This window comes from the organism of the source record quoted next, unplaced genomic scaffold (assembly GCF_019419815.1).
Source record: "Pyrus x bretschneideri cultivar Hongxiangsu unplaced genomic scaffold, Pyrus_bretschneideri_v1 Contig10, whole genome shotgun sequence".
NCBI classification, from domain to species: Eukaryota; Viridiplantae; Streptophyta; class Magnoliopsida; order Rosales; family Rosaceae; genus Pyrus; species Pyrus x bretschneideri.
In genome coordinates this window covers 1,459,838-1,472,796 of record NW_025999391.1, presented here as the reverse complement: position 1 = coordinate 1,472,796, position 12,959 = coordinate 1,459,838, and the positions used below count along the sequence as shown (strand labels likewise).

At 36.9% G+C, this 12,959-nt stretch overlaps 1 protein-coding gene across 9 annotated transcripts; it reads right to left on the bottom strand.

The window, feature by feature from the left end:
* Nucleotides 1-1,913: 1,913 nt before the first annotated feature.
* On the bottom strand, nucleotides 1,914-7,700 carry LOC103946641 (protein kinase STUNTED). 9 transcript variants are annotated; one of them, XM_009357397.3, is made up of 12 exons: nucleotides 7,516-7,700; nucleotides 5,459-5,549; nucleotides 4,943-5,256; nucleotides 4,738-4,811; nucleotides 4,528-4,646; nucleotides 4,322-4,437; nucleotides 3,674-4,225; nucleotides 3,338-3,586; nucleotides 3,087-3,250; nucleotides 2,771-2,998; nucleotides 2,530-2,679; nucleotides 1,914-2,436 (listed from the first exon to the last, which is right to left on the bottom strand). In XM_009357397.3, exons 3-12 carry the CDS (start codon nucleotides 5,115-5,117, stop codon nucleotides 2,173-2,175), a joined length of 2,091 nt encoding a protein of 696 aa, XP_009355672.2. In that variant the 5' UTR covers nucleotides 5,118-5,256; nucleotides 5,459-5,549; nucleotides 7,516-7,700; the 3' UTR covers nucleotides 1,914-2,172. The 9 variants fall into 9 exon arrangements, with proteins under 9 accessions (XP_009355672.2, XP_009355675.2, XP_009355673.2 ...); XM_009357400.3 differs by having other exon boundaries at nucleotides 4,322-4,434; XM_009357398.3 differs by having other exon boundaries at nucleotides 5,459-5,543.
* Nucleotides 7,701-12,959: the final 5,259 nt, after the last annotated feature.

The window sequence follows — 12,959 nt, the reverse complement described above, 5'->3', positions numbered from 1 at the left end:
GTTCGGGCCTGTCAAGCAACCATCGATAAGTGGGATGCGGTACATGGTGATGTTCATTGATGACTTCTCGAGGTATGTGTGGGTTTTCTTTATGAAAGAAAAATCTGAAACATTTTCAAAATTTAAAGAGTTTAAGGAGACAATTAAAGGAGAAGTAGGAAAGAAGATTCGTTGCATACGCACAGATAATGGAGGAGAATATACCTCGAATGAGTTTTCCCAGTATCTACAAGAATGTAAAATACGTCACCAGTTCACCTGTGCCAATACGCCACAACAGAATGGCGTAGCGGAAAGAAAGAACCGGCATCTTGCAGAAATATGTCGAAGTATGCTCCATGCCAAGAATGTACCAGGAAGGTTTTGGGCCGAAGCAATGAGAACTGCAGCTTATGTGATCAACATGCTTCCTTAACCCAGGTTAGAATTTGTCTCACCCTTTGAGAAACTGTGGGATATGAAACCTACAGTTAGTTACTTTCAAGTCTTTGGCTGTGTGTGCTATGTATTTGTTCCAAGTCATTTACGTAGCAAGTTTGACAAGAAGGCAGTCCGATGTATCTTTGTGGGATACGACAGCCAAAGAAAAGGGTGGAAATGTTGTGATCCTACGAATAGAAGGTGTTACACATCACGAGATGTGGTGTTTGATGAAGCATCTTCTTGGTGGTCCTCATAAAAGGAGGCGTTGCCTGATTCAAGAGAGATAGAAGATAAGTTGCAGCAAAAGATAGAGGAGCAAATTGTTCGAATCCAATCGAGACCTGATGAGTCTGAAGATTCGCTTGATGGTGATGATGTTGAGCAAGCAGTGCCCCAAAACCCTTGCCAAGCTGACATATATCAACAACCAGAAGAAGATAGACCTAGTGAAGTGGAAGTATCAACTCCACAATCACAACTAAGGAGGTCAACAAGAATCAGGAAGCAAAATCCTAAATACGCCAACGCAGCCATAGAAAAAGAAACAGTTGAACCTGAGTGCTTCAAAGTTGGGAGAAGAGGTCACTGCAGCAAAGCTAAATCAAGCTTGGAATCCAGTGCCAAAGCGAAGAGATGTGAAACCCATATCATGCAAATGGGTATGCAAGAAAAAGCTTCGTCGTCAACTCGGCATGAAGAAAAGAATGAGCTGGTGTTGAGGGGGAGTGTTAAAAGAGACCAACCCCAGCCCATTCTACAGAAATCCAGAAAATTCTAGCACCAAAGTTGGTGCATCATGCAGGCATATCAATATGCTAGATAATTCTAGCATTATCTTAGTAAGTCGGTAGGTGTGTGTATAATAATATGCTAGACGTTTCTAGCCATGATTAAGTATGATTGTTTGTAATTAGAATGTACTAGAAACTAGGAAAACATAAGGCCAATTAGGAAAGCATGTCGGTGGCAGTGCATGATCATTAGCTAGAAAGATCTAGCTATTTGTACAATTGTGAGGTTGTCATACAAAGCCCATGTCGGTGGGCTGATTGTAGAAAAGCCTAGAACAATGCTAGGATGAAATAAGTCCATTCCACTGACTTAGAAAGTCGGTTTGGCAAGTCTATAAATATGTAATGGTGTAATGCAAGCAAGCTTGTGAGCAAGTGAGAGTGAGAAGAAAAGAATAGTCTTGTAAGAGTGTGAGTGCTCTAGAGTTTGTCTCTAGAAAGTGAGTGAGTGTTATAGCTTCTCAAGAGTGTCTTTGATAGTTTGTGTTGTAATATTTTGTTTGTGTAATACAAGTAATTTGTTTACTTGTATTGTCTCTCCAGCACTTGTGCTAGAGTTGTGTACTCTAAGTTTTTTCACCCCAACAAGCATCACATAAATATAAAACTAGTAGTAACCAAAGATCTTTCTATAACTTTTGCATCTGAGCCCCATTGGCTGACTGCTACATGAGCAACAAATTTTATTATCCCAAAATCTACAAAATCTCAATCTCTCATTCTGTGATTATGCTGGAAAAAACTGAGTTTCTGACAAGCTAATGAAACAAGCTACAGATGTTCATCCTTTCACACGATCACTTCTACAATTTATTTATACATGTTTATCTACAATCCACCCCAACCATTGGGTGCACTCCTTTTTTTTTTTTTTCTGTTTCTTATACTGTACAGATGCCAATTTCCTTGCTGCATAAGTATGCTGCAAACTTACAAAACAAGAGAGTAGAAAAAGAAGCTAATCAAAGCTTGATGATCTGCTCCATCTCCCTTTCAAATATTCTTCCCATGAAAGATTGTTGCTCCGCTCCACGCTACTTGACGATGTTGTTGTTGTATCATCATCCACATCAAGCAGCGCAAGACCCAAATGCAACTCTGCGCTCGAATTTGGATAAACTTCATCGTCATTATCATCCCAGTTTTCTGATTCCTCTATGTCAAAAGATTGAGATTTTGCTTGATTTTCGACATCTGAATCCCCTTTCAGAAGCTTCAGTATCTGAGGGTGGAAAGAAAGAGCATGATGAAATTTGGAATTCTTTTGTTACACTAATACTAACAGAATCCTACTCTGGATATGACATTTTCATACCTCAGTCATCTTAGGACGAAGGCGGGCTGAGCGTGTGATGCAAAGTTTTGCTGCATGAACCATTCTCAGCACCTGAACCTCATCAAACTTTCCATCCAAATTTGGATCCAGTATTTCTTTTACATCACCTTTCTCTATTTTCGGCTTTGCCTGAGATGTAATTCAGTGTCATTTATCCAAAACACGCAAAAGAAGTAAACAAAATAAGAACAAAAATTCAAATTAGGGAGGGGGATCATACCCACATGACCAAGCTTTCTTGTTCTTTTGGTGTCTCGGAGCCAATTGGTTTTCTTCCTGATAATAATTCTAGCAGGACCACGCCAAAGGCATAGACATCAATCTTGTCACTGATTTTTCCATACATGAAATATTCGGGAGCAAGATAACCAAATGTTCCCACCACATCGCATTCGGTCTTAAAAGATGTAGCTGTTGGTCCCCAGATTGCAAGGCCAAAATCAGATAACTGTCACGTAGATGGAAGCATTTAATTAAAGTCATAAGACTGTGATCGTGTTTAAAACACCATTTGTGTTACTCTGATTAAGCAGTACCTGCGGTTCAAAATCTTTGGTGAGAAGAATGTTTGAGGACTTGACATCTCTATGAATAACCGGTTGAGGACATTCATTGTTCAGATAACTGAGGGCTTTAGCAATGCCAACAGCAACATTAAATCTCACCTCCCATGACAATACAGATTTGTAGTTGTTCTTGCCTGCATCACTTACAATTTTGAAATCAACATGGTTTGAACAATCTTTACCAAGAAAGTAAAAAAATGGGAAAAGTACTTGATATTTACCATGTAAATTTGCCTCTAAGCTTCCCTTAGGTAAGAAATCATACACAGAGATTAGAACGTTGTCTTCGATGCAGAACCCGAGCAGAGGCAAAATGTTTTTGTGCTTCAGCGAGGACATGATATCGACTTCATCAGTGAAATCCTTCCATGCTTCTTTGGATGATTTCATAATCTTCACTGCCACTGGCTTCCCATCTGAAAGAGTTCCCTTGTAGACGAGGTTGCATCCTCCTTTCCCGATAAGATTTTCTGTTAAAAGATAAAGAAGTTATTCGAAACAGAAGTACTTAAAAGAATCCAAACAGAGAGAAGGAAGGAAAAGGATATATATCAAACCTGAAGAAAATTGAGAAGTTGAAGCTTTTAGAAGCTCATGACTGAACCATCTGCAACCAGATGATTTTGTTTGGAGCAGATGCTTTAACCTTTCGGGAAGCTCATCAAAAGCAGAAAAACCATCCTTCATACTCTCGTCAACAATGTCACCTATACTTCGTTCGAATGGATTTTCTTTGATAGTTGTACACTGAGGAGACAGCTGTGGAGAGCGGTCAGGCAAGCTCATCACCCATTGCACCACAGACATGTCCCTGGTGGCGGGAAATTGAGGATTGGCAGAACTCACTCTTCGAAGTAGGGGCCAGCCAAGGTTCTTAACCACATGTTCTGCTGCACCAAGTGAAGTTGATCTCCAAGGCACTCTCTTTTGTTCATACATCGTGTCTTCACTACTGTGCTTCGAACCATCTAGGGAGCTCTCTGCCATATCAGAAGATTTCGGGGTTTCTGTATCCGCCTCAAAGTCACCAAATTCAGATGAGTATCCTTTGGGAGTGAGACTCTCGAAGCAAAGACTTGGTCTTGGGTCTTCTGTGAGACCTACCAAAGCTGAAGAAAAGAACTTAGTATTGTTAGTGCATTTTTAGTACTAAATAAATAAATAATTTATAATTCTCAGCATTTTCCAGGACTTAAAACACCAACCTGGTAGTTGGTTGCTGGTGCACCTTCTGAACACAATTTTCCCGTTGTGGATGCCCACAACATCAGTGGTTGGTCGCAATTTCTTACCGCAGAATTTCACCGTAGAATCCCAACTGCTGCAAATGAACTCTGCTTAGAGTAATGAGAAAAAAAAACTTGAAAAATAATGCAAGTTTCTTTCTGAGATCAAAGTTTTTGTGCCCTACCCAAGAGTGTTTGGATTGCTTATGCCTACAACTATGGCCACGGTAGAATGTTTTTTCGCCTCTCTAACTAGAGCTTTTCGGATTGACCTTCCCGTCAAGACCTGACTGATGAGCTCCACCTGAAATTTTAAGCATAAAAATCCACAGCCAGTCTCAAGTTTTGGAACAATTGAAGCAGTGAGAGAGTAGTGAAGATTAAGGAGTATGAACCTTTTTCATGTCACATAGCCCCTCATAATCCTCTACGTAACCATCCAACATCGTCTTGGCTTTCGAGACATAATCTGTACATATTAAACGTTACGTCACCAAATAGTCTTTTGTTGCCAGACAATCCGAATGGCTAATATCAATCAAATTACACATAACATTATTCAAAATATATCAAACTGAAACTAAACCTGCAGGCATTTACCAGAACTTCGACAGACATGAGCTGCAATCACGCAATCTCCGGGCTGGGCGACTTTAACGAGAGCCCATCCGAGAAGCTCTCTGCTCTGGCTATCAATTGGAATCCCAACCAACACAACATTCTTCTTCTTATTCTTCTTCTTTATCAAGTCCCTCAATGCCTCCTCAAGTATCATTTTCTTTGTATGTTTTTATGCCTCTGATTCTCTCTCTCTCTCTCTCTCTCTCCTCACAATCTCACAATTTCTACAAAATCTTTCTGTTTCTCAATCTTCCCACTTCTTGAATTTAACATTTCAACCCCCGGAGCAAAAGCTACATAAAATTAGAAAAACCCAAATATCCCATCAAAAGATTGCAGATTTATAAAATTCCAAGAAATCCCATTTGAAAATAAAAGAAAAAAACATCGTCTGACATCAACAAAGGAAGAAAAGTAAGCAGAATAAAGAAGAAGATAAACGTGATCCGACAAAAACATAAAAAGAACGAAAAAAAGAAAGAAAGAAACATGTACCTAAATCTTGTACCAACTCGTGGCTCAATCCAAACACGTTGTTTAAAAGCCAATGCTGCCAAGTAAGCATCATCAGCCTCACCGACTGCAGCTAAATTCAACACCCAGAAATTCAAATAAATAAATATTTACAGAAACGAGTTCTAATCTGACAAAAAAAAGCTTACATACACAAATGGTTGTTATTCAAAGAAAAAATGTCTGAAAAATGGTGGGTTTTGGGAATTCCGTCGGCGAGAGAGTGAATTCCCGCCAAAAGTGGACAAAGCCTCTTTATTTTTTGGGGTTTTTAATTTTTTAATTTTTTTTGTTTCCTGTGCCTTTTTTGGTTCTTGTATAAAGTGAGAGCAGAGACGAAGACGGTAATTTGAGGACGTTAAAAACCGGCAGTTTTCGCGGGAAATCCCAGAAATGCGACGAAAGAGGGCAGACGGACTTCCACCAGCTTTTTGCGGATTAACGAACGACGGGAGGGCTGTAGACGGCCGTGGCCGTACCATTTATGTTTCATTCAATTTATTTGAATTGGTTAATCAAACTAAATAAATTCGACAAAATAAATCAAAATAAATAAATTAAACACTTTAGCAATAAAATAAAATTGAACTCATGCTGCACGATGAATAAATTGTGAACTCATCGTGCTGCACGATGAATAAATTGTCAAATCAAATTTTTGGACGAAATTAATTTTGGCATATTTATTTGAAGAGTTTTATAATTAGGGTTGGTCCTAACCTTAATGTAGCTTGGTTATGTTAATGAATTAGTTGTAAATTGGGGTGTTTCACTTTTCATTAATTAATGGCCTATTTTTTAGATTAAGCCATTAAAAAATGAGTTCCATAACTAGCTGATTGGAAATGGTTTGGTAGGTGGAGTCATGACGTTTTTTCAAAGAATAATTTTATTTTAATCTAATTTTATCGAAAGTGGATAGTATCATATCTGTTATAGCCAATATCGTTACATACACATGTTTGGAGTTCAAAGACGGCAAATTTTACCATGAATAAGATGAAAATAATAAACTACGTGATAAATATTTTGTTTTTGCTTAGTTATTTTTTGTTCGTTTTAGTCAAAAGCCACCGTAAGAACTATGCTTTTTGTTTTCACAGATGAAAATCATTGTCAGATGTCATTACAATGCTTTGACTTTATTATGGTTAGTTTAAACTTTCAGGTAAGGGAGTTGGTTTTTGTACTTATTTTAGCATCTCGCATCTCTTTTTATTTACCGTCGTATTCACTATATAGTCAGGGGTGTGCTATTCACATACTCCAAATTACTTCTCATGTATCCCTTCTTAATTTTTGTCCGTTAATCTTCTTTAATTCATCCAATTCGACGGTCGAAAAGTAAAAGAGTGTGTGAGAAGTAAAATAAGATGTGTGGATATCACACCTCTATAATTAATTAAGAAGCCACACACAATGGCCGGAAATAATGATGGCTGTACAAAAAATGAAGAGAACAAAATGTGTGAAAATCACTTTCCCATTAATAAACATGTAGTAACTTTAAAATACAACCGTTTTACCACCTTAGCTTGATGAAATTATGCGTTCGGTCTGCTTAAAACTTTCTTTAGTCAAATCATATATATCAATCACTCTAGTACTGCAAGTTGCCCTCTACTATAGTGGTTGAGAATAGTGTTGCTCTTGCGGAGTTCAAACCTTATCTGCTCCATAATCTAACAAATATATGGTTTGATTAAAAAAAAAAAAATCACTCTAATACCAACTAAGTTTGCAAGTTGGTTGGTGTTTAGTCTTTTCAGTATTTATCTTCTCAAATGTTAATCATGTTTTTTCAAATTTTCAAAAAATAAACATTTACGTGGTCCAAATGTTGATGTGTTTCCTTAATTACTTTTGCATGGGATAAACCATTAATTACATATGTAACTCCTCTACGACTCTCTTTGTTACCCAGCACAGAAAACATTTGTGATTGAAATTAAGATGACAACAAAACACAATCATCACTGAAATGATATTCAAGTCGAGAAAATCGTTTCTCTACTTAGATTTGGTAATAGAGCATTTACCTTTACACTCATAATCCAAAATTCGAGTTTAGCCTAAGCTCCTCGACCTCTCTTTGTGATAAGAAAAACTTGAATGAGAAGAGAGCACTGCCACATAACACGTGAGTATGTAAATATAGTAGCTGAATACAAATTATTCTGGCATTAGCAACAACTAAGAATCTCCTAATTAATAAATTAAAGTAGGGTTTTCCACTTTCCAGATTCCACCGACGTTTTATAAGCCTAGCAAAGGGAGCTAACTGCTCTTCCAATTAATGGACCATGTTGCTCCATCACCATTTTTTGGAGCAGTCCATTGCGTACACGTTATTTGTTAGGAGAATAGATGGTAGGTCAAAGAGTATCAAGACATGCCCGACTAAACCTTCTTTTCGATAATAATGTCATATAAACGAAATAAATTAACGACACATATGGTAATCATGTACGCACATACATAATCAATATCTCTCAAAATATTATTTGCCATCAATATCTCTTAAAATATTATTTGCCATCAATCTCTCTCCAAATATTATTTGCCATCAATGACATCAATGACATTATTTGATTTTATTATTGAACTATAATTTGTTTGAATGTCATAGAAAATAATAGAAAGGCATGCATGCATTAATGATTCAAGCACGCTTAACCTAGATAATATATTTTGAGTAGTGCTATTCATATATCCCATTTTACTCTCACATTCATTTGTTAATTTTCTTCCATTGGTTTACTTCAATTCACACGATCAGGCGACTGAAATTTGAGAAGGGTGCGTGAGAGATAAAAATAGATGTGTGAATAGCACCACCCTATATTTTATGAAAAAAATACTTTTTTTTTTTCAGTACAAACAACATTATTGTTCTAATTTACGTATGCTATTGGAAGTGAAATGATTTTGAGAGTGAGTGGAATAGGAAAATCTTAAGCATCAAGGCAATACACCATTTATAAAAAGTGAATAATGGGATAAAAAGAAATAAATATGCAATTAGTAATATTATGCGTTACTTGTAGCATTATTTATATATATTCTATGAGCTTGTTTGGATATACTTTTAAAATGGCTGAAAACATTTTTAGATAAAATGTTTTTGGATTTCAAAAGCACTTTTAAGTGTTTTCTACAAGAAGCACCAGTTATGTGCTTCTTCCAGGAAGCACTTTAAGTGTTTTTCAAGGATTTACTAGCATTTTTACTAAGGATTGTTTCTAAAAATATTTTTACCAAAAGCGTTTTCAGTCGTTTTAAAAGCACATCCAAACAAGCTCTATACTTGTTATATAAAATATTGAGACATTAAACCTACTTAACTTGTATAGTACAAATTTGCCGCCATAAAAGTGTTCTGTGTTAATAACACAAGGACATGTAAAAAAAAATTCATGTCCTTACATTAGTGACAAGGTTGAGTGCACAAAACTTCCAACGGAAGTACGTAGAAAGAGGGAACACCCCACACCAAACCACAAGGGGCACAGATTTGCGAGAAAGGCATAGAGAGTTTGTAGGGAATATTTTTTAGTGAATGCATTTGTAGTTTAGTATATTTTATTCTTCTATTTTGTAGAGTTATTAGAGAGGCGGGTTAAATACCTATTTTCAAGAACACCGATATTGTCCCTAACTTGATAATTACCAAGTGCACAATCGAAGCGGTTGCTTTCGCATTAGAGAGTGTGAAGTTTTGAGTCAATATTCATAGCAGAAAATAGTCTCTCCACCAAAGTGGTTATAAACAATAATATCAAAACCAATGTAAGAAGCTTAAATTGGCTAGGATTAGATCCTAAAAAATGTTAGGCGCTAGTCAAACAACAGATTGGGACCAAGCAGGCCTAGGTGAGATCTAGGCAGGAGCCTAGATGGATTTAAATTATCGTAAAATAAGCATTAAACAATATTTACATTGTTTTTAAAAAGTAATACAATATTTATAGATAATGTGAGAGTTTAAGATAAATACGGTGGGAGTCTTAAAAGAGAAAATAAAAATACATACAAGAATAAAAAAATAAAAAATAAAAGGAAAGAAATGAGTTAATAAACCACAAAAAAGTGGGGTCAGAAGAGAAAAAAAAGGGAGGAAATGGGTAAACAAACAAGTCGCGCAGAAAGATAATTCATTGACTACAATGTGGCTCAATAAAGTTAAAATACGTGTCCCACTTTCCTTATTAAAACTAGCAACCAAACACCCTAGTGTTTAGGGCAGTCACGCATCGAAACATCCTGTTTATTCCTTTCGTCCCCAACATCTCCGCACGTTTGCGTGCCATGGTTGCCATTGCTCTCATCATCACCACTCCGTTTCAAACATAAGCACAAACACAAACAATAATCCAGCTATAATTTACCCATTTGAAAACCCAATTTTTTTTTTTTTTTCAAATCTGGACAAACAACCAAATTTCACTGTGACTCGTCACCAATCCTTATCTCCTTAGGCAACCCACCACCAATCCTACTATACTCTGGCGGCAACCCATCTCCTCTCACTCTCTTCTACAGGAAGACTGACTCGTTGTCATTATCTTGAAAGACAGCGATTACTGAAGACGGTTTCTTGAACAGCATCAGAAACCAGATCATCGGAGCGGGTTTTCTCATTACCAGAGTGGAGGGGCTGAACGAGCACTCCAAGGTGTCTTTTCCAGCGAGGGGAGGAGCGGCCGCAACTCCTTGCTCTCATGTAGCTTCGCCACTGGTGGTGAAGCCAGGATTTGCTGAGGGGAGGGACGAAATTCAAAGGAGTGCAAAGTTCAATCGAAGCGGTTGTTTTTGCATTGGAGAGTGCGAAGTTTTGAGTCAATATTCATAGCAGAAAATAGTCTATCCACCAAAGCGATTATAAGCAATAATATCAAAATCAATGTAAGAAGCCTAAATTGGCTAGAGTTAGATCCTAAAAAATGTTAGGCGCTAGTCAAACAGCGGACTAGGACCTAACAAGCCTAGGTGAGATCTAGGCAGGAGCCTGGATGGATTTAAATTATCGTAAAATAAGCATTAAACAATATTTACATTGTTTTTAAAAAGTAATGCAATATTTATAGATAATGTGAAGTTTAAGATAAATATTGTGGGAGTCTTAAAAGAGAAAATAAAAATACATACAAAAACAAAAACTTAAAAAAAGATGGAAAGAAATGAGTTAATAAACCAAAAAAAACGTGGGGCCAGAAGAGAAAAAAAAAGGGAGGAAACAGGTAAACAAACAAGTCGCGCAGAAAGATAATTCATTGACTACAATGTGGCTTGTAAAGTTAAAACACGTGTCCCACTTTCCTTATTAAAACTAGCAAAAACACGTGTCCCACTTTCCTTATTAAAACTAGCAACCAAACACCCTCGTGTTTAGGGAAGACATGCATCCAAACATCCCGTTTATTCCTTTTGTCCCCAACATCTCCGCACGTCTGTGTGCCATGGTTGCCATTACTCTCATCATCACCACTCTGTTTTAAACATAAGCACAAACACAAACAATAATCCAGCGATAATTTACCCATTTGAAAACCCAATTTTATTTTTTTTTCAAATCTGGACAAACAACCAAATTTCACTGTGACCCGCCACCAATCCTTATCTCCTCCTGCAACCCACCACCAATCCTACTCTACTTTGGTGGCGACCCACCTCCTCTCACTTTCTTCTACAGGAAGATCGACTCGTCGTCCTTCTCTTGAACGACAGCAATTGCTGAAGACGATCTCTTGCGCAGTAGCATAAACCAGATCACTGGAGTGGGAATTCTCATTTCTAACTAGAGTAGAGGGGCTAAACGAGAGCTCCTAGGCATCTTTTCCGGCGAGGGGTGGCCACCACTCCTTTCCCTCACGTAGCTTCGCCACTGGTCCCACCTGCACAATCCGTTAAGTATGAAGTTTTATCACAAAATGCCTTAATATTAGTTGAAGTGGAATTAAGATATCCAAACTATTATTTTTCTTTTTCTATGGCCAATGTGGGACTCAACACTTTTCTAGTCCATAATTAATAAGCGGGTTTGCAATAGAGAAATATGGTTGAATAGGACAAAATGATCTATGGGTAGCATAACTTAACACATTTTGTCCGTGATAGATTATAAACTCTCCCATTCCTTTAGTCTTTTCAATGGTACTTGAATCTTAAGTTGCGGTCATGTCTCACCTCCATTGTTGATATTGACCCTAAAAAAGGAACGATAGATAGATCTAGTATGTGAACAGCTAACCATCGAACTGTAAAAATTGGATAGGTTATATCTATAGTCATTTAGGCCTCCTCAAAAGATCTACTAAATTCATCGAGTTGAATAACTAGTGAATTACAACTCTATTATACTGCAATTGGTGCATTGGTCTTTGCTGCCTTATGATTAATTGGTCACATTTTATTCATGAAATGTATTGGGTTGGAATCAATCGTTCAAGTATTTTAAATTGCATGTTAAAAACGGTAGAAATAGGGGCATATATAAGTATAATAAATATATATATATTATTATAATATATATGTTATGCGATCTATATTGAATTGATGATATAGAAAAGAACTTTAGCTTTAGCCGATCGTGACCAAGAAACCAATGGTTTCACTTGGTGGGCTGGGAATGCCTGACTTATCAATTTATCCGGTAAACTATAACCTTTTTTCGGTTTGAGCAAGATACGACCAAAAGCCCCTGGCATGATGAATCCTGCGATGTATTGGTGATGAGTATATAACGCAGCTTGAGTAGTAAAGTCTTGTGCTATGAACGCATAAGTAGGTAAAGAGTACATGTGTTGAGCGACCAAATTAAGTTGATTCTTAGGAAATCTTGAATAAGACCATTTACACTTACTTCAATAAAGGAAGAGCAGGCCTCCTCGATAGAATTATTATTATTTTTTTTTAAATTTTATTTTGTCCCAGTTCAATAGTAAATAGGTTTGAACTAATTGAATACTTGTGCCAGAAATTCCCCGAATTGGTTTACCATTTCCATAAAGTATATAATTTACAACTCTAAGTTCTAGATTATCCCTTTCCCGCAATGGATCCTGGAGGGAAAGTGTAGCTAAATTTATATCGTCTGCCATTTCATATATGATTACAGGTCGAACCAAAATAAAATACTTTTTCTTGGTGGGTGTGATCCATTGGACATAAATCCAATTTTTCAATTTTTTGACTTCTTAGAATTTTTTTACCGTTCCTGGTGGTATCAAGATGTCGTTGTGTCAGAATATCTTATCCATCTCTCCATGAAAATGGATATCTCTAGAAAATATTTTTAGTTCAATCCTTTTTTTTCCTAACCTCAACAAGAAGGCAAATGGTAAGATCCGGGTAATAGGTTTATTTCTATAGTGGAGATAGTCGACCGTAATGATAGATCACGACCATATCAGTAAAAGCTTGTGGTAAGAATGGGTTTCACTCTAGTGCCTGAAAATAATATTCTAAAGCTTCCTTAGAAAGA